At 50.3% G+C, this 20402-nt stretch overlaps 1 protein-coding gene across 1 annotated transcript; it reads right to left on the minus strand.

Annotated features, from left to right (window-relative positions):
- Window positions 1–6932: 6932 nt before the first annotated feature.
- C16H16orf89 (chromosome 16 C16orf89 homolog) lies at window positions 6933–19118 on the minus strand. Its single transcript, XM_068524776.1, has 8 exons — window positions 18902–19118; window positions 14936–15085; window positions 13390–13540; window positions 11969–12086; window positions 10153–10288; window positions 9387–9491; window positions 7830–7916; window positions 6933–7063 (listed from the first exon to the last, which is right to left on the minus strand). The coding sequence occupies exons 1-8, from the start codon at window positions 19110–19112 to the stop codon at window positions 6933–6935; spliced, it is 1089 nt and encodes a 362-aa protein (XP_068380877.1). The 5' UTR covers window positions 19113–19118.
- Window positions 19119–20402: the final 1284 nt, after the last annotated feature.

Consider the following 20402-nt stretch of genomic DNA (forward strand, 5'->3'; position numbering starts at 1 on the left):
GATATGGGGAGGGGGTGGGGTGAGATGTGACAGGGTAAGAGAGTGTCATGGACATATATACACTACCAAATGTAAAATAGATAACTAGTGGGAAGCAGCCGCATAGCACAGGGAGATCAGCTCGGTGCTTTGTGACCACCTAGAGGGGTGGGATGGGGAGGGTGGGAGGGAGGGAGATGCAAGAGGGAAGAGAAATGGGAACATATTGTATATGTATAACTGATTCACTTTGTTATAAAGCAGAAGCTAACACACCATTGTAAGGCAATTATACTTCAATAAAGATGTTTAAAAAAAAAAAAAAAAACTCTGTCTCCGAGATTTAATTCAGTGTCAGGGTACAGAGGCTGGATTCGGTTTCAGTGCCCCTTAGAGCCAGTCAGGGTCAGTATACTGGGTTGGATAGTGTCTCCCCAAATTTACATCCTTCCCAGAGCCTTAGAATGTGATCTTATTTGGAAATAGGATCTTTGCAGGTGTGATTAGTTAAGATGAGGTCAAACTAGGGTAGGGTGGGCCCTAAATTCAATCTGACTGGTGTCCTTAGAAGAAGCGAAGAGACAGAGAGAGACACACACAGAGGGAAGAAGACCACGTGAGGACAGAGGCAGAGCCTGGAGTGATGCAGCTACAAACCAAGTGATGCCCAAGATTGCTGGCAACCACCAGAAGCTAGAAGAGAGGCACAGAAAATATTCTTCCCTCCAGGCTTCAGAGAGAGAGCAGAGCCCTGCTGACACCTTAATTTCGGAACTAATACTGTCAGAGACCTCAAATGGGCTCCCACCACTGGCTCTGGGGCCTTGGGGGAACCACAATTAGTTCACTTTAGTGAATCACATTCAAAGTGACTGATCCTCTGGGAGTTAAATGACCTGGCCTGATGCAAATGTATTGATGTGGAGTGAATGTCTTGCTGATCTTTATATCCAAGTGCCAAAAATCATCAGCAAACAAGCCAAAGTCTGCCACCAACTTCCCTGCCCCTGGAAGTCCTCTGTTCTCAGTCAACTAGGAGTTGCAGTTGGCAGGCAGTCTATGGCAAGTTCTGACCTTTATTCTTCTCCCTACTTAGATGTTTTTCACTCCTTTGCCAAGTTGTTGTAAGTGTAAGAGGGAGAACAAATCTGACTCCACATTAGATCTGTTTCTTTAACTTTTGTATTCTATTGCTTTTGCTACAAGTTAAGAATGTTGCCTATAGCCTGAAATATACAGGATAGCCCATTCTCAAGCCTCTGACCTTTAAAGGTATAACACTTTTCCATTCATATAGAGATAAAAAGTTGCAGAACAGAGGATAACATTTATCCTGTTGGAGGTTTACATGAACATTGTAACCTGACCTTTGTGGGCAGCTGCAAGAACAAAGGATTCTGGCACCAAGAAGTCTGCAACAACCAACAACACCCCTTTCCCTTTTTAGTATAAAAGAAGCCTGAATTCTAATTTGGGTAAGATGGGTCTTCGGGACACTAAGTAATAGGGAAGAACCTTTTGTATTCTATTACAAGTTAACCACTAAAGGCATGTTGCCTATAAGCTTAAATTATACATAATAGCCGATCTCTGGGAACCCTGCCTCCCAGGTAATGAGCATTAAGCTAAAATACCTTTGTTTAGTTCACAGGAAACATCCTGACCAGGCCCACCTGTGAATGACTGCAGGGAGGAAGAAATTAACACACCTCCTCTGGAGGCTGATGGAAGCCAGGAAGTGTTTGACTTTGCTCCCTCTTTTTAAAAATTAATTAATTAATTAATTATTTGGCTGTGCCAGTTCTTAGTAGTGGCACACAGGACCTTTGTTGAGGCATGTGGGATCTAGTTCCCTGACCAGGGAGCAAACTCAGGCCCCCTGCAGTGGGAGTGCAGAGTCTTAACCACTGGACCACCAGGGAAGTCCCTCTCCCTTTTAGTGTTTTTTCTATTTTTTAAAACAGATTTGTTTATTTATTTATTTATTTTGGCTGCGTTGGGTCTTCACTGCTGCACATGGGCTTTCTCTAGTTGTGGCGAATGGGGGCTACTCTTCGTTGCAGTGCGAGGGCTTCTCATTGTGGTGGCTTCTCTTGTTGCAGAGCACAGGCTCTAGGTGAGCAGGCTTCAGTAGTTGTGGCTCGCAGGCTCCAGAGAGCAGGCTCAGTAGTTGTGGCGCATGGGCTTAGTGGCTCCGCAGCATGTGGGATCCTCCAGGACCAGGGATTGAACCCTTGTCCCCCGCGTTGGCAGGCAGACTGCCAACCACTGCGCCACCGGGGAAGTCCCTCAGTTTGTTTCTTAACAAGCCCCAAAATACAGTTCTAGCCAAACCAGCTAACTAACCCAGGACTTCCTCCTTTGCTCACACCTACTTTTTTTTTTTTTGATAGATCTTTATTGGAGTATAATTGCTTCACAATATGGTGTTAGTTTCTGTTACACAACAAAGCACATCAGCCATATGCATACACATGTCCCCATATCCCCTCCCTCTTGAGCCTCCTTCCCCTCCTCCCTATCCCACCCCTCTAGGTCATCGCAAAGCACTGAGCCCATCTCCCTGTGCTATGCTGCTGCTTCCCACCAGCCAACTATTTTATATTCGATAGTGATATATGTCGATGCTGCTCTCACTTCACCCCAGCTTCCCCCTCCAACCCCATGTCCTGAGGTCCATTTTCTATGTCTATCTCTTCATTCCTGCCCAGCAACTAGGTTCATCAGTACCATTTTTCTTTTTTTTTTTTTTGGTTCCATATATATGCGTTAGCATATGGTATTTGTTTTTCTCTTTCTGACTTACTTCACTCTGTATGACAGACTCTAGGTCCATCCACCTCACTACAAATAACTAAATTTCGTTTCTTTTGATGGCTGAGTAATATTCCACTGTATATATGTGCCACATCTTCTTTATCCATTCATCTGTCAATGGACATTTAGGTTGGTTCCATGTCCTGGCTATTGTAAATAGTGCTGCAATGAATATTGTGGTACATGTGTCTTTTTGAATTATGGTTTTCTCAGGGTATATGCCCAGTAGTGGGATTGCTGGGTCATATGGTAGTTCTATTTTTAGTTTTTTAAAGGACTTCCATACCATTTTCCATAGTGAATGTATCAATTTACATTCCCACCAACAGTGCAGGAGGGTTCCCTTTTCACCACACCCTTTCCAGCATTTATTGTTTCTAGATTTTTTGATAATGGCCATTCTGACCAGCGTGAGGTGATACCTCATTGCAGTTTTGATTTGCATTTCTCTAATAATTAGTGATGTTGAGCATCTTTTCATGTGCCTCTTGGCCATCTGTATGTCTTCCTTGGTGAAATGTCTATTTAGTCACCCCTGAAAGTCCTGAATGTGACTCCATTTGTATTGAACATCCAATCTGGAGAGATAGCAAGGAGATTAGTGGTTGCCTGAGGGCCGGGGGTGGAAACAGGGAGTGATTGCAAAGGACCCCAGAGGGTTTTAAGATAAAGCTGACAGGATGGGGGTTGGGTGTTGTGGCCTCTCCTTGGAGCCCTCAGTCCACAGGCTGTGACGGTTTATGGTGTACGTGGTTTACGTGTACTCTTCAGCTCTGAGTCATACATCTCCTGAAGATGCCTCTTCTGTTGCTATTACCTTGTTCATACATTTTAGCAGGCTCTCTGGCTGGGAGCTCTGAGCCCCGGCAGGGCGTGGAATATAGGAAATAAGTTTCCCCCACTAAGAACACGAACAACGTTTATGCATTGGTATACGTTAATCAATCGAGGGAAAGAAGAAAGTTTAAGCAGTGTACCCAGTCTTTGCCTACTATAAACTCAATCTGCTTGATTACGATTGTTTCCTCTGCTTGTCTCCTCACCTGACTGTCATCTCTATGAGGGCAGAGACCACCTCTGCTTTTCACTGCTTTTCCCAGCACTTTGCACAGTGCCTGGTGCACTGGAGGTGTTTCACGGATATTTCTTGAATAAATGGATGGGAACAGGGTCCTTGTTTGTATTTTCAGCTGTATTTTCCATGCCCAGAGCACAGCTTGGCACACAGTATGTTCTTAATCAATATTTATTGAATGAATGGGTGGAGTATTTGTCTGGGAATGACATTGTTTGCTCGTAAATAATAGGCGACTGGTAACACCCCAGAGGTGGTGTGGATGTTATGGTGGAATATTTGTCTGGGAATGACATTGTTTGCTCGTAAATAATAGGCGACTGATAACACCCCAGAGGTGGTGTGGATGTTGGGTTTTCTAAGGAAACTCACAGCTAAGAGTCCCCCAGCTCATCTAAGCCTCAGGCAGTGTGCAAGGGGCTTAACCTGCACCATTTTATCAAATCCCTTCATGAATCCTAGAAGGTGGGTATCATTATGCTATCCATTATACAGAAAAGGAAATGGGGGCACAGAGAGGGCAAGCTACTGGCCCAAGGTCACACAGCTGTTAGCAGAGGAGGCAGCTGGCTCTGAAGCATGAGCCCTTAGCCCCTCTGCTCTCCTGCCCAGGAGGAACTTCTTTCTGGGGGGTGGGGGGCAGGGATGCATGTTTATTTTGGAGTCTGGGAAACCAAACTTGCTCTTATAAAACCCTTTTAGGAATTATAAACCAAGATCAATTTCTTCTGTCTGCACTGTGTTCTGTATCTCTTATGTAAAGTGCTATGAGGGTATTTACAATATGCTAGAACCTGGCTTTGAGGTTTCCAGAGGCAGGAGGTTCTGTCATACGCTCCATGTGTGGGGGTGACCTTCGGGGCCCTCATCCTGCGTGGACTTGCCAGACCAGGCTCAACAATGCTCAAAGCCCAAGCCCTCTTCCACCAGCTAAGACTTGGACACACATCCTAAAGAGCCCGGTTTTTCTTTTCTTTTTTCCTATTTAATTCTGCGAACATCTCTCAAACACTTCTCTGCTCCAGGCAGTACAGTAGGAGCTGGGCACAAAAAGAGAGCACCATATCGCCCATGCCCTAAGGTGGTTTAGCATCTGATGATAGAATCCACAAGTACACAAGTGTCAGAATAAGGTGCCCAAAGAGCCGTGTAAAAAAGAGGGAGGCAGGTGGGAGAATGGGAGAAGACTTCATGGGACAAGTGGCGTTCTAGGTGAATTTTACAGGACAAATAAAATCTTAACTGAACTGGGGGATGGGGTCAGGATGGGTAATCCAGATGGAAGAAAGGGAACAGTGAAGACCTGGGAAACACAGAGTGTCTTGGTGAAATGTTGCCGGGTCCAGTCTCCCTGACCACTGGTGTGGGAGGAGAGCAGAGGCACAGTCGCTGAGGGACAGAGAACCCAGGGACAGAGAATGGGACATGGTGACTTCAAGCTGATCTAGCTCTCGCTGTCACATCCCTTCCCTCCTGGTGGCTGGATGAGAATCCAGCCTGCATGTTTAACAGGAGACCTCAGGTGGTACTGATGCAGGCAGCCACAGGCCACAGGTTGAGAAACTCTTCTAGGGAGGTCGTGAGCAGTGACAGGTTGAGAAACTCTTCTAGGGAGGTCGTGAGCAGTGACAGAACAAGGGAAATGAAGCCCCCCCTCCACACCATGGTAAATGCTCACAGGATTCATCTTCAGTAGAAGCTCAGGTGAAAAGACTCATCCACTGTTTTCACCTCTCTTCAGTGCCCGCGGCAACAGAAATCCAAAGAAGTGATTCAGGTGGGGTTCGCCTTGTAAATTTTTCTTCCCCGTTTGGATTAGGATTCCCTTTCCTTGAAAGTGACTTGTAAACTCAGGTTTCTCCTAGATCATTCCGTCCTGGTTTGGTAACTCAAGCCTTCCAAAAGTGAATCGGTGTCAGGCTCCATCAACTAATCCATCACAAATTCATATTAATCTTATATTACCCCCCGCCAACGCCCCCCGCCCCGGCCTACCCGGCCCAACCCAATCTGATTCTGTGCCTCTCTTGGTAAATTTTGTTTGAGAGGTAATGTGGAAGAAATTCCCGAAGAATACAAGGTGCCAAGTGGGTATTAAATTCTGGCTCCTGGTTTCCCAAGAAAACTACAATCTCAAAAGCAAGTCACACTTGCCAACAAAATCCAGGAATGTTCCTGTGGGCCTGACAGTTTAAGAGCACTTTCGGGAAGGCATCCGGGGGCAGCAGCAAAGAGGAATAGATAGAGGAGACCAACTCCCAAAGGACAGATTTAGAACTATTCCTCCCACTGGATTATTCAGTTGGGCAAAGAAAGAGCAAAGGGTATTTTAATTCAGATTCTCAAATATGTTTAAATTGTCACATAAATATGACCATCAGCCACTAAGAGCCTTCCAGTCCGAAGACTGGGCTTTTAGCTTTTTTTTTTTTAACGCCCACGTGCACGTAGCCTGAAATCAGCACCATAGACACACCTGGACCTATAATTAGTTTCCAGGTCTTTTCCCAGATGAGATTAGTGTCAGGGCTCCACCTGACACATTTAGATATACTCACACTGAAGCAGAACAGGAGGGAAGAGAAGCAAGCTGGGAATGAGAGAAACGTTGATGAGCCAGCTCCCCCCCAACCCCCGGCCACTGCCTCGGGACAAGCTCCCACGGAATGCGACATCATCACTGTGCAGGAGCAGGTAACATTTACCTGGCACCTACTACATTACAGGTACCGTTCTCAGTACTCTACAGACATAACTGTCACAGCTGTGGAGGTAATATTGGGATGGGTGCTATAATTATCCCAAGTGAAGTTGTCTGCAAGGCTGAGGAACAAGACCCAACTCCCCACTCAACTGCACTCTAAATTTATTCATATGCTCTGCGCCTGGGTCCATCCCAGCCCCACCTCCCCAGCCCTGCTCCCCGAGGGGATGACACTGGATTGCTTTGCTTCGGCTGCCTCCTTCTCAGGGTGAGACCCAGGCCCCAGGACTAAGGAAGGAATGACGAAAGGCGTGCGTTTCACCTTCCTGGCGGGTGGCAGGCGTGGAACCATCCTTGTCAGTGGCTGCTGGGTGGTGTTGCTGTGGGCGGCTGCAGCTCTCCATCTGCTGGCGGGAGTTCCGCCAGGACGGAGATGAAGCCACCCAGGGCTGCGACAGCCATGGCCGTGTTGTGGGAAGAGCAGCCATCTGGGGAGGCAGAGGCCCTGCTGTGAGTGCTGGGGGGGATGGCCACCGTTCCATTGAGAGTACTTTTCAGATGTTCCCTTGGCCAGCCTGGGGACATGCGGCCACCAGAACTGTGTTCGTCACTTGTGCCCTGGCTCAACGATCCCCCCTCTGCCCTTCTTTGCTCCAAACCCCAGTGCACCAACCCCTCCAAATTACATTTCCCAGACCGCCTTGCCCACCACAGGCAGGCACAGGTGGGGTGAGGGGAGAAGCCAGGATATTTCTCCCCTTGCCCCTCTCTGTCTCCTCTGCGTCCAGCCTCTGCAGGCTCCACTCACCCCATCTCCTCTCACGGTCCCTCCAGCTCTGCCTCCAGGGAGGATGGGGGCTTCCGGCAGTGGTTAATGTCTGTGTTTTCTCACCTTTTCTGTTTTCAGCTCTTGCAGCACCTCTGAGTTCCCTATATTCAATTCCCTCTGCTGAAGTTCCTGATGCAGGTTCTGTTTTCCTGACTAGACTTTGACTGAGAGGGGTTATCTCTGTGACTTTCAGTGTGTAATACACCAAAACTTCTCTTTTATGTTCCCTTCACTGGAGACAGCATCTCTGGACTCCCCACTTTCAAAGAGGAGGGCATCAGAGACTCCTACCCTTCCCTCTAGCTCCCAAACACAGAGGCCCTCCACTCTGGCTCCTGGGTGATGCTAGGAGCCTGTTTTCCTTGAGTGCAAGCCGTGTGTATCCTTTCTAGGTTTTGGTTTCATGTCTTGGTTATTTTCATTACCTGTAAATTGTTTTTCTCGCCTCTTCACTCTTCTCAAAAGGTGCTGTTGGTACTGAATGGCTTTGGGTAATTCTTCATCTTCAGCAGCTGAGAGAAGAATGAAAGGTGAACTTCTCAAGATGGATTTTTAAATATTACTGGCTAAGCCCCCTACTCTTCACAACACCTCAAGCAACTCAAGTCTTCTCTTGAATCTGGAGGCTCTTCCGGAAGTTTCCTCGTGCCCCTGGGTAGATATACTTCCACACCACCTCAGTCTGCATCTACTGATGTTTCCCAAATTGTGGTCCCCCAATCACCCATATCAGAATGGCCAGAGGAGCTCATTGAAAATGGGGGTCCACAGCCCCTCCACCTGCTGAATCTATAGGTCTGGAGGCCTGAGAATCTTCATTTTATAAATGCCTCTGTTTTAAAACAGACTATGTTATTTCAAAAGCTTTGGTCTTTGAGTATCCTAAGCTTCTCATTTGGGAAGCCAGCATTTACTGGGAGCCTTGTCTGTACCTGGCAAAAGCTAGATGGTTTCATCTGTATTATGTCTACTCCTCACAGCTCAGGAAGGTGGAGATTATTTTGCTCATTTATTTATAGACAGGAAAATTGAGGCTCAGAGAGGTGAAGTGACTTACTCCAAAGAGGACCAGCTGTCTGGTGTCACATGGCTGGAAAGGGGCTGCATCCTCTGCCTTTCCACCCTCTGCTTCTTCTTCTTTTTTTTTTTCTCTATTTCTTCTTTTTATTCTTTATTTTTAAAAATTTTTGGCCACGACTCACGGCATGTAGGAATCTTAGTTCCCTGACCAGGGATCAAACCCTGAACCCGTGCCCCCTGAAGTGGAAGCATGGAGTCTTAACCACTGGACCGGTGGGGAAGTCCCAGATTCTTCTTTTTAAACAAATTTTATTGAAGTACAGTTTACAATGTTGTGTTTAATTTCTGCTGTACAGCAAAGTGACTCAGTTATACATATACATATTCTTTTTCATATTCTTTTCCATTATGGTTTATCATAGGATATTGAATATAGTTCCCTCCACCCCTGCTTCTATGTCACCACCTCTCAGACATCTCCCCTGACTATTCTGCCTAAAGAAGCTTCTCCAGTGTTCTTTTCTCTCTCAGCCTGATGTATCCTTCACAACCATTATCAGAACTCGCATTTCACTTACTGGTTTGTTTAGGTGGTTTCTGTCTCTTTTCCTCTTTCCTCTTTTCCCTGCCTAGTTTCTCCAGAGCCTAGAACTGTGTCTGGCATATAGTAGGTGCTCAGGGAATACTTGATGAAGAAATGAATTTGTTAACACAGGTGCAGGGGTCCAATATCTTCCAACAAGACCGCCTCTCATCCTGCAAAGTTTTGGCTTCCAGAGCTCCAAGCCTATTTCCACGTGTGTGTGTGTGTGTGCGTGCGTGCATGTGTGTGCATGGACTTGTATGTTGCACATCTTTCTCTGCACCCCCCCAACACCAGTGCATCCTTTCCCCAACTGGCATAGAAGCCCAGCGCCCCCACCCCCACCCCTGCTCCCAGCCAGGGAGGAAGTACAGCTCACCTGGCTTCCCAAAGCATCCTTCCTGCGGCTTCTGCCAGCTGAGAATGGCCTCCAGCCACCGGAGTTTGTAGAAGTCGGAGAAGCCACCGATCCCACAGAACATGACTGGAAGCAAAGACAGGGGACACTCTGCAGGCCTACCCCCCAGGCCCACCTCTTCCCCCTCCCCAAGGCCACCATGGTGCCACCTGCTAGAGAGAGGCGGCACCAGGAGGTGGGCACTCAACACAGTGGCTGCAAGGAGGCAGCCCTGAGGGTCTGCCTTAGTAAGCAGGGGCCCCCAAACCTGGGTCCTGCCTTGGTCAGTCTGTCCAGAGCTCCGTCACTGGGTCAGATCTTTGGGTCAGGAAGCAGTCAAAACAGTGGCAGATAAAATGCAGGATGCCCACTTAAATTTATTTCCAATAAATGACAAATTAAAAATTGTTAAGTAGGACTTCTCTGGTGGTCCAGTGGTTAAGACTAAGTGCTTCCACTCTTCCACTGCAGGGGACGCAGGTTCGATCCCTGGTTGAGGAACTAAGATCCAGCATGCCACACGGTGTGGCCAAAAAATTAAAAAAAACAAAAAAAGTATAGCCCATGCAATGTTTGGGATACACTTATACTAAAAATGTATTTGTTGTTTATCTGAAGTTCAAATTTGCCTGGGCCTCATATTTTCATTTGCTAAACCTGGCAGCCCTAGTGTGTGTGTGTTTGTGTGTGTGCCTGGAATCAGGGACACCCCGCTGCTTTGTTCCTAGAGCAGAATGCGGGGGCCCACTGTTTTCCATGAAGAGGTCCCGGGTGGGGTAGGCATATCCGATGGCCTCAGCTCTCCGGTTCAGGTCCATCATGTTGGCACAGAAGAGGTTCATGTAGCGCTGGCTCTGGCGGAACAGCCCCTTTGTGCATCCCCTCTGGGGGAACAAACACCAAGAGACAAGGAAGTTTGTGGTCTGAGCGACACATGCGCGCTGTTACGGGAAAAGACCTGCTGTTCGGAAACGGTTTTTTAAGTGGCTGCCTTTGGGGCAGGTCTTTTCCCTTTTCCCAAAATTTCTTCCCTATCCACACTCCCAGCCTGGTGGGGCTTAGTCACTGGGGGACAGAGAGAGCTAAGTTCGAGCCCCGGCTCTGCAGCTTAGGAGCTGTGTGACTTCCACCCACTAAGTTAACCTTTGTGAGCCTCAAGGGTTTCCATGGGGAAAGGGCGATGCCGATGGGAGCTGCACCCGAGGGGCGCTCATGTCGGGGGCGGGGGGGGGGGCGGTACCATAACCTGGAAGTGCCTGACACGACGCCCGACACCAGGGGGCGCTCTAAAGCGCTCTGTCACCTCATTCTGATTCCAGCCTAACCCCGCAAGCAGGCAGCTACAGCGCTGCTCAAAGCCTGGGCCGCGGAGCGGTTGCACGGAGGGGACAGGGGATGAGAACAGGCTTTGGAAACTTCTACAGCAATATGTCAGAGCAACTTTCTATCTGCTGAATCTAGTAATCACAATAACTTTCCTTGTAACTTGGCTTTTATTGTATTTACAAAAACACTGGGCTGTGACAGCTTACAAATAAATAATAATAAAAAAATCTATTAGACAAAATCAGCAAGTCCTTTCTTGGCTAAGAATTTCTGGACATTGAGTAACTTTTTTTTTTTTTTTTTTTAAAGGAACTCCTTTATTTATTGATTTATTTATTTTTGGCTGTGTTGGGTCTTCGTTTCTGTGCGAGGGCTTTCTCTAGTTGTGGGAAGTGGGGGCCACTCTTCATCGCGGTGCGCGGGCCTCTCACCATCGCGGCCTCTCTTGTTGCGGAGCACAGGCTCCAGACGCGCAGGCTCAGTAATTGTGGCTCACGGGCTTAATTGCTCCGCGGCATGTGGGATCTTCCCAGACCAGGGCTCGAACCCGTGTCCCCTGCATTGGCAGGCAGATTCTCAACCACTGCGCCACCAGGGAAGCCCTGAGTAACATTTTTGAATAGAGATAGCAAGCCCTACTTTGTATATAAATAAATATATGTTTAAAATGAGTATTTAGCGGGAGTTCCCTGGTGGTCTAGTGGTTAGGATTCGGTGCTTTCACTGCCATGGCCCAGGTTCATTCCCTGGTCGAAGAACTGAGATCCCACAAGCCCCACGGTGAGGCCAAAATAAAATAAAATAAAATGTGTATCTAGCAAATCTTGGCCTTGGAAGAGTGTTTGGGCACAGGAGAAGTGATGGTGGGGCTGTTTTTGTCATGGTTTGGTTTTCTGGAAGCAGCTAGCTACTGACTTTGTTCTAAGACCTTTTTCCATCTGTTGTTTATTGAGTTCTTTCTGCTGCTTCCCTCTCTCTTTTTCTAATGCCCTATGATCCAGTTCAGCATGCAGAGTTCTCTGTGCAACAGAATCTCATCCCCCCTCCCCCCACCATTGTGGTTGGATTTCATGGCTAAAAACGACAGGCTGCTCACTTCCGCCTCCTGAGGTCTGAAGCAGGGGTTTAAAACCTGCTTATTTTCCAGGTGTGAACATACGAAACCACACTGTCACGAGCCCCTTTCAGTCATTCTTCCTCCTCCTTGGGCTGTGGCTGAGCCCACACCAGGCACTCACCATTCTGGCCGAGAGGAAGAAGAGCAGCTGGTGAGACAGGCAGTAGCCAGAGCAGCCGGGCCTGGTCATGAGGGTCTTGCAGAAATCGGAGAGCCTGCAGGGCTGGCTGCTGTTTGTCCTGTGGGAGAAGTGGTTCCAAGCTGTTAAAAGCGTCCTGAATGAAGCCCGAGGGCACGGAGCCTTTCTTGGTCCTGATGCCCCCTCTAGTTATTAGACCCCCCCAGTAGGGTCCAGGCACACAGCTGTGCCAGATAAACACAGGTGTCCTGTGTCTGGATTGGCTACATTGTTCCCCCCGGCACAGGGGAGGCGATGCTGGAGCTATCCTGGGTGAGGGGAGCCACCAGGGGCTGCGACTTCCCATTTCTCCGTGGGACCCCTAAGTACCATATTTCCCAGAATTGCCCTAAACAGCAGATCCCTGGACCCAGAACAGCAGATCCCTGGGCCTGGCATGCCCACCCCCCGTGCCAGGCCTGGCCTGCCCCATGGAAGGGACAGGGCAGGTCCCTCACTGGAGCATAGCCCCTCTGCAAGCCCAGCTGTGTCCTGGCCCGAACACCTCTCTGAAGGATGCTGAGAGGGTGGGAGCTCGGGCACCTGCTGCCCCTTCTGCTCATGGGTTCCATGGGTCCCTGCACCTAGGGCTGCCCCTCGGGGGTTTGCTCCAAGCCCACTGCACAGCAGGTGAGCTAAACTAGGCTGGGTCCTTCTTTCTGGGGCCTACAGCCCTGTCCTGCTTTCTGGGACTGGTTCTCCTAGCCAGATGCAGTTCACATTTGTTCTACAGAACCATAAAACAAATGTGAACTGCATCTGGAGAGGAGAACCGGTCCACCATGGGAGGTAAACCCCCTGCAGTGGGGTCAGGGAAGGTTCTGGAGGAAGGATGCTGGAGCTGGCCCTCAAGTGTGAGCAGAGTTACTTAGGCACAGGGCCTGGGGTGGGGCAGGGTGGGAGGAGGCCCCACAGAGGCAACTGCCGGGCACAGGCAAAGGCTTTAAGTGGGAGGGAGCTGGTGCCTTTGAGAGTCTGAAGAGAGGCCCCAGGGCCTGGACCGGAGTGGCCTGGGGACCTGGAAGGGCAGAGGAGTTGGGGCTTTTCCTGAGAACAAGGAAGCTTCACACTGGGGTGGGGTGTTCACATGTGCTTTTTGGAAAGATCCCTCTGGTGTGGGGAGACCGGCCAGTTGGGGAGTGCAGGGCGTGGAGGTAGGTGATTGGAGCGGGCTGGAAGCCTCGGGTGGAGAGAGGGGGGCTGACTCACAGGGATGAGGGTGGGAGAAGGAACAGCTCTTGGGGGAGCTGGCACCTGGTTTTGCCCAAACCCCTGGGGATTTGGAGAGTGAGTGGGATGGGAGGACTGGCGGAGGGCAAGCACTTTGGGGTTTTCCGGAAGCGGGGCCCGTCCAGGGGGCCCACCCGGTTCCCAGCAGCTGCACCAGGCACAGGTCACTGTGCTCCTCTGAGAAGGAGTCCTGCTGCTCAAACGTGGAGTAGACCATGGAGGCCCTGGTGCGGGTCCAGATGTGCGGGAGCTTCCAAAACCCAGGCTCAATGGCTGGCTGGAACTCTGGCAGAGAGGAGAGGGTTGCGGGGAGACCCAGGAGCAGTGGGCCATGCCAAGCTTAACTGCCCCCCAGGTTCCTGTGGTTTTGAGCCCAGGAACTGGCTGTCCCTCCCCCGGCAGCCCTGAGCACACTCGGGTGCCTTCAGGGCTCCAAGCCTGGCCTGAGGGTTGGACACTGCATTTGAAACACTCAGGAAGCTCTTTCTCTAAAAAAATTTTAAAAAATCACTAGGAACAGTGTTGGGACGGGCTCTGACTAAATCTATCGCATCCCATGGAAGTTTGAGACATATAAGTAGGGTTAGTTGCCACCTTTTGTTCCGTTAGAATGTGGACCTCTTATGGAACAGACTTCACGGTGATACGGGTTGGGATGGTCTTAAGGACCAGGCCTGGGAGAGGGTGGGGGACGCCGACTGCAGAGGGACAGGCCGAAGCTCGGGAGGGCTGGGGTCTGGTCATGATGTCTGGCCAGTTATCTCCCCACTCACCCCCATGGACCTGGGACCTGGGAGTCTGGGAGGCAGAGCTGGACCATACAAGGAGCTGGTTTATATACCCACCCACCCACCCCCACCCAGGAACAACTCAGGCCAGGGCTTATAGGGTGGGACTCTTGATAGGGTGACTCAAGGCTGACAAAGAGACAGAGGCTCTGCATTATAGGGCACAAGAAAGATGCTAGCAAGATGCTAATGTTTGGGGACTTCCCTGGTGGTACAGTGGTTAAGAATCCGCCTGCCAATAACAGGGGACATGGGTTTGAGCCCTGTTCTGGGGAGATCCCATATGCCGTGGAGCAACTAAGCCCACGTTCACAACTACCGAGCCTGCGCTCTAGAGCCCGCGAGCCACAACTACTGAGCCCACATGCCACAACTACTGAAGCCCGTGCCCTCTAGAGCCTGTGCTCCGCAACAAGAGAAGCCACCATGATGAGAAGCCTGCGCACCGCAACGAAGAGTAGCCCCCGCTCGCTGCAACTAGAGAAAGCCCGCGCGCAGCAATGAAGACCCAACGCAGCCAAAAAATAAACCAAAAAAAAAAGGAAGAAAATTAAAAAAAAAAAAAAGATACTAATGTTTGCCATGCAAAGGGCCGGATTACCTTTTAGATCTCTAACCTCCCTCTCCTCTGGTTTAGGATGGAGGCCCCCAAGCCTGGACGTGAGCTGAACAAATGAGGGAGACCCGTTCCCTACTTTCCACTGGCTCTGTGTGGATGGGAGAGGTCATCTCAAGCTGAAGTCAAGGATGACCGAACATCCCCAGGGCAGCTGGTTACAGAGCATCCTGGACCCTCCCTTACACCGGAAGGAGCTCCACTAGGTTATTTCAGTAGACACTCCCAGAAGCTGTCTGTGTTCCTGAAGAAACAGGACTCCACCCACACTCTTACCTCTTAGGTACTTCGGGTCACTCAGGTTGAGGTAGAAGATGGATCTGTGGAGAAGAGGAGCCAGCTTTTCTGCCAGCTTCCCCGCACGCAGGCCGAGTGGCTGCACCTGGGGGTGCCAGGCCCACTTCTCCTGAACGCCTTTGAGCTGCACTGGGCGAGAGCAGAGTTCATTCATTCCAACATTGGACAAGCCACATGGGCAGGAAAAAAATATCCCCAGTTATAATGCTTACTGAGCCTCTCAGCTTCTTCCAGCTCCTGAGGGGAAAAAATTCCCAGAGCTTTTCGAAAATTAGGCCTCTGTGGGGCTCAGCTGGGTACTGGGGGTGGGGCCAGAGTGAGGGAAAGTGGTGGCTAAGAGCTTGATTTCTGGAGGGGGGCCAGGGTTCAAATCCTGACTCTAATGCTTTCTTGTTGGGTGACCAGAGAAAGTCAGTTAATTTCTCTCTGCTTCACTTTCTTCATCTGTAGAATGAAGATAATGATAGTCCTTACTCCTTGGAGAAGGGGGTCATAAGGATTAAATGAACTAATGCATACAGAGGACTTAACATTGTCCAGAGTGCAAATGAAGCACTTAATAAAGTTTAGCTATTACTATTAGTTAGAGAGACTTAGGGTTTGCAGTCCAGGAGAAAAAAATGAGGGAGGGACCCAGATTGCAGAGTGGAGAGCCACTGTGTACAGTTGAGCAGGTTGTACACTGCACAAAGGCAGCACACACTAATATCATGGGTTTGTAACATGTTTTAAGACAATTTTCCAGCAGATGGCAGTCAAGTGACTTAAGAAAGGTGGCACATTTTTCTAATTCTCCCAGAGGTGCCCTGTGGACTAGCAGTGGTAGGAGAGGATGGTGGTGGCTGGAAGAGGAGGTCTCGAGGTAGCCAGAAAGAGACGAGATGTGAGGGAGAGCATCAGTGCAGGGCTGAGAGGGTGAGATGATGTAGGGCAGTTGCCTTTAGGTAGGGCACTGTGTGGGGGAGGGTGGACGAGGTTTAAGGAGGGTGCTGAGCTAGTCTTGTGGGGTGATGGGCTCTGTGACACCCTCCCCCAACTTGGCTCCCTCTCTGAACTCAAACCAGGCAGTCTAGTTCTGAAGCCTTGTTCTAGACCATTGGCTCTACCTGTAGATGGAGGGTCCTGCAGCGGCACCCAGGAGGGATGCTGAATCATCAAAGAGACCAGGTGAACCCAACCTGGCCTCATGGTGATCCTGGGTCCTGAGGCTTGTTTCTGTTTCTTCCTGCATGTGTGGCAGCTGCTGCTACATTCTGGAACCCCCTCATGGCTGACAGAGGCAGCTGGAGGGACCCTTTGCTCTCTTAGGTCAATGTCCACCTGTCTAGCACCAAGTGGAGAGGACCCGGGCGATCAATGGGTATTTTGTTGCTACTGGACTCCTTCCAGAATGTGAACCCCTTCTCTCTCTCCTGCAAAGGCTGAGAATGCAGGCAGGACCCTCAGAAGGAGTGCTGTGGTAGGCAGCTAATTTTCAGGCCCCTTCAGCCCCCTCCCACTTGGAATGGGGCTGACCTGTGAAACCAACAAGAACTTAGGGAAATAGTGACATGTGACTTCCAAGGCTCGGTTGTAAAAGACATTGAGGCTTCCACCTGGTTCTCTCCTGGGTCACTCGCTCTGGGTGAAGCGGCCGCCACGTTGTGAGGATGCTCAAGCAGCCCAGGGAGGGACCCGTGTTGTGGGGAACCGAGGCCCCCAGCCACTAGCCAGCACCACCGCTCCAGGCCTGTGAGTGAGTGAGGTGGCTCATCCAGCCCCAGTGAAGCCTTCAGATGACCACAGCTCCGCTGGCCTCTGGATGGCAACCTGAGTCAGAATCACCCAGCTAAGCTGCTCCTGGATTCCTGACCCATAAAAACCATGTGATAACAACTGTTGTTGTGGTTTCAAGCAGCTAAATCCTGGGGTAATTTGTTGTGCAGCCATCGGTTATTGCAAGGAGAAGGGGCAGCGACCGTGGAGAGGGGAAGAGGGTGCGGCCCTGGTTGAGGCTGTTACGCGGCGCCCACTTGGACCACTGTTTCCCTCCTTCCAGCTGCGGCTGCCCTGGAATGACTCAAAGAACAGTGCAGAGTCAGACAGTGCAGGGTTCGAATCTACCTCCTCTGACTCGCTGTGTGACCTCGGACATTTTCTAAAGCCTATCCCCTCCTTGGAAAAAGGGGATGATAATAATAATGGACTTATGTCAAGGGTTATGGGGAGAAGTCAGTGAATACCCCATGTGTGTGCTCAGGTCTGCCAGTGCTTAGCAGGTACCCAGTGAACATCAGCTTTTACTGTCGTGGGCACCACAGAGGGCACGGAGCCCAGGTAGCCACCTGCCCCTCCCCTCCCTCTCCATAAGGAAACACAGACCCATGGGGCTGCTACTAAGAGCCTGTCACCACGATCTGGAATGTTCATTCAACCACTTCTCCACGACCAGTGCTGTGCTCAGCACCCAGGGGGGACATAAAAGTCAGGACGATGGCCACATTGCCCTCAAGGGGTGTTACAGCAGGTGGATTTGAATCCTAGACCCCCTTCTTATCAGCTGTGAGGTGTCAGGAGGCCACTGAACCTCTCTGTGCCTCAATTTCCCCACCTGTAGAAGGAGCAAAACAGAGCACCCTCTCTGGGTTGTTGGGTGATTACATGTGGCAGGTGCCCAGGCAGCACCCAGGCGTGTCTGTGGGGCCCTGTTGAGGCTTCGTAGGCCAGAGACGCTTTTGCCTTTGTTGGCCCCCTCCTCCGTTAAAAAAGTACATTGAAGATTGCTTTACAACTGGGATGGTATAAAGACAGATAAAGATGGAATGTAATATATTAAAGCATTTTCTTTGACCTAAAAGTTCACTTTTTGGGACTTCCCTGGTGGCCTAGCCTAGTAGCTAAGCTTTCACTGCTGTGGCCTGGGTTCAATCCCTGGTCAGAGAACTGAGATCCTGCAAGCCGTGTGGCATCACCAAAAAAAAAAAAAAAAAAGTTAACATCCTTCTTCCTATTTTAAGAGAAATTAAAACATTTTCATGGGTCCCTAAAAGTATCGTGCACCTAATGGGGAAATCGGCCCTGCATATTTATTATGATTAATTTCTAGAGGAGTAAGATAGGGCTGGGGTTAAAAGAAGGAGACCATGGCATCTGTCTTGCCGCACCCTGGTCCTGGCCTGGAGGGGAGGGGACTGGGATCTTGAGGGTCTCCAGGATGCAGCCTGGGGGAGAAGCGGTCAGAGGTGTGGGGAGGACACAAGGAGGCCCCGAGGCAGTGAGGCCAAGATGCAGGTGCAGACCCATCCCAGAGCCCCACCTCCTGCTGGGATCTGGAGTCCTGGTGGGTGGAAAGCAGCCCTGGCAACGCAGAGGGGGTGATACAGGAGTGGGGCCAGCCAGAGCCCCAGGCCGACACCAAGCTGGCTCTTTGTCACTTGGGTCAGGGAGCGGCTCCCTGCAACCTGTGGTGTGTGTGTGGGGTGGCTCCCTGTTTTTCTTGGCCTGTCTCCAGCCCCCTCCTTGGGGATCTTATATCCCTCAAAGCTGAACAAACACTTGGCCCTTTTCTAGGAGACTTCAGGCAGCTTTGGCTGGACGTGGTGGGAGCTGAGGCTGCCACCCTCCCGTGACTACCCCTTCACAGGGCCCACTCCCTCTGCCCGCTTTTGTCCTAGCATGTCAGGAGGAAGGGACTGTCAAATGAATCATTTCCTCCTGGGAAAATAATAATTTCCAAATCTTTTCTTGAGGGGCCTCTGAATCCTTCCTGCTTTTAAAAAAATTGATCACAGCGGGGCTCCAGACACCCAAAAGGAGCAAGCCACCCTGTGCCCCTCTTTCCTTATAGTTAAAGCAGACTATTTGGGGACCAGAAGGTGGGCAGGTCCCAGGGGTGCAGAGCAGGCGGGTGACAGGCAGAGAACTGGATTCCCGGTGGCCAGTCCGGGACAACGAAAGCGCACCCACCTTCCAGCACCCGGAAGCCCACCACGCCATCCAGGTTGATTTCGGGCAGCCTCTTCTTCAGGAAGGACGTGGCTCTCTCCAGCGCAGAGAGGATGAGGCCCGTGATGGTGGCCTTGCCCTCTGGGGTGTCTGGCGGTGGCAGCAAGGAGGGCTGCAGTGGCCGGGGTGCCAGCAACAAGAGCAGGAGGAGCAGGAGCCCTGGGCTGGACATGGCTGGCCTTCTGCGAGAGTCTGGGGAGCGCTTCAGCCCCGGGCCAGCCCGCCTCCACACTCCCTCCTCCTCCTCCCCCTTTCCCTGCAGAGCTGCAGAGGAGTGGCCGGGTAGGGCTGATCCAGCAGCTGTGGGGGGGGGGGGTGGCCTGGGCAGAGAACTCTCAAAGGGCAGCTGCAGGGGACTGACTCTGGGGGTGGCAGCCCTGGATGTGGAGCCAGCTGGCCGAAGGCTGGAGAGAGGGGCCTACCCTTTCCTTCTCACCCCTGACTCTCCAGGCCCAGAGGCTATCTTTGATCTAGCGATTGCAAAGGTTTTTTTGGTTTTTTTCTTTTAATTTTATTTATTGTTTTTGGCTGCGTTGGGTCTTAAGTTGCGGCATGTGGGATCTTTCGATGCAGGATGCGGACTCTTCGTTGTGGCGCGTGGGCTTCTCCCTAGTTGTGGCGTGCGGGTTTTCTCTCTCTAGTTGAGGCGCGTGAGCTCAGTAGTTGTGGCACGCAGGCTTAGTTGCCCGGCGGCATGTGGGATCTTAGTCCCTGACCAGGGATCGAACCCGCATCCCCTGCATTGCAAGGAGGATTCTTTACCACTGGACCACCAGGGAAGTCCCTTTTTTAAAAATAAGTTTGGGATAAGCTCATTTGAGGGCACACCTGCCCCCTGAACTGAGCAGAGGATTTCTTAGAGTGGAGCCTGTCCAGTAGGGACAGAATATGAGCTGCAAAGGGTGAGCTTCGTGGGTGCTTCAAAATCGTCTAGTGGCCACATTAAAAAAAGCAAAGAGAAGCAGGTGAAATGAATTTTAACAATCTATTTTATTTGAACAAATAGATCCCAATATCCAAAATATTATCTTTTCAACTTGCTGTCAACATGAAAAATCAATAAAAATTAATTTTTTGCATTCTTTTTTTAATATCATTTTTCTCCTACAAAGTCTTTGAAATCTGGGGAGTATTACACTCGTGGCACATTTCAGCTCAGGCTGGGTACATTTCAAGAGACCCACAGCCACGTGTGCTTCTCGTATCGGGACAGTGAGGACTTAGTGCCCTCATGCAGCTCACTCATTGTGAAAGTACATCTGTTTCCCTGCAAAATGTCACTGTTGGAGTACTGGGTGCTGTCCCGAACCTCACTGGAACTACTACGTGTATGCATGCCATATGCCCTTTCTAAAGAAATCTGAATTCAGAAACATATCTGGTCCCCAGGGTTTCAGTTAAGAGATTATAGATCTGTAAGAATAAAAATACCACCACCAAAATGTGCATCTGATGTTCCTTG

Source organism: Eschrichtius robustus, chromosome 16 (assembly GCF_028021215.1).
Source record: "Eschrichtius robustus isolate mEscRob2 chromosome 16, mEscRob2.pri, whole genome shotgun sequence".
Lineage (NCBI taxonomy): Eukaryota > Metazoa > Chordata > Mammalia > Artiodactyla > Eschrichtiidae > Eschrichtius > Eschrichtius robustus.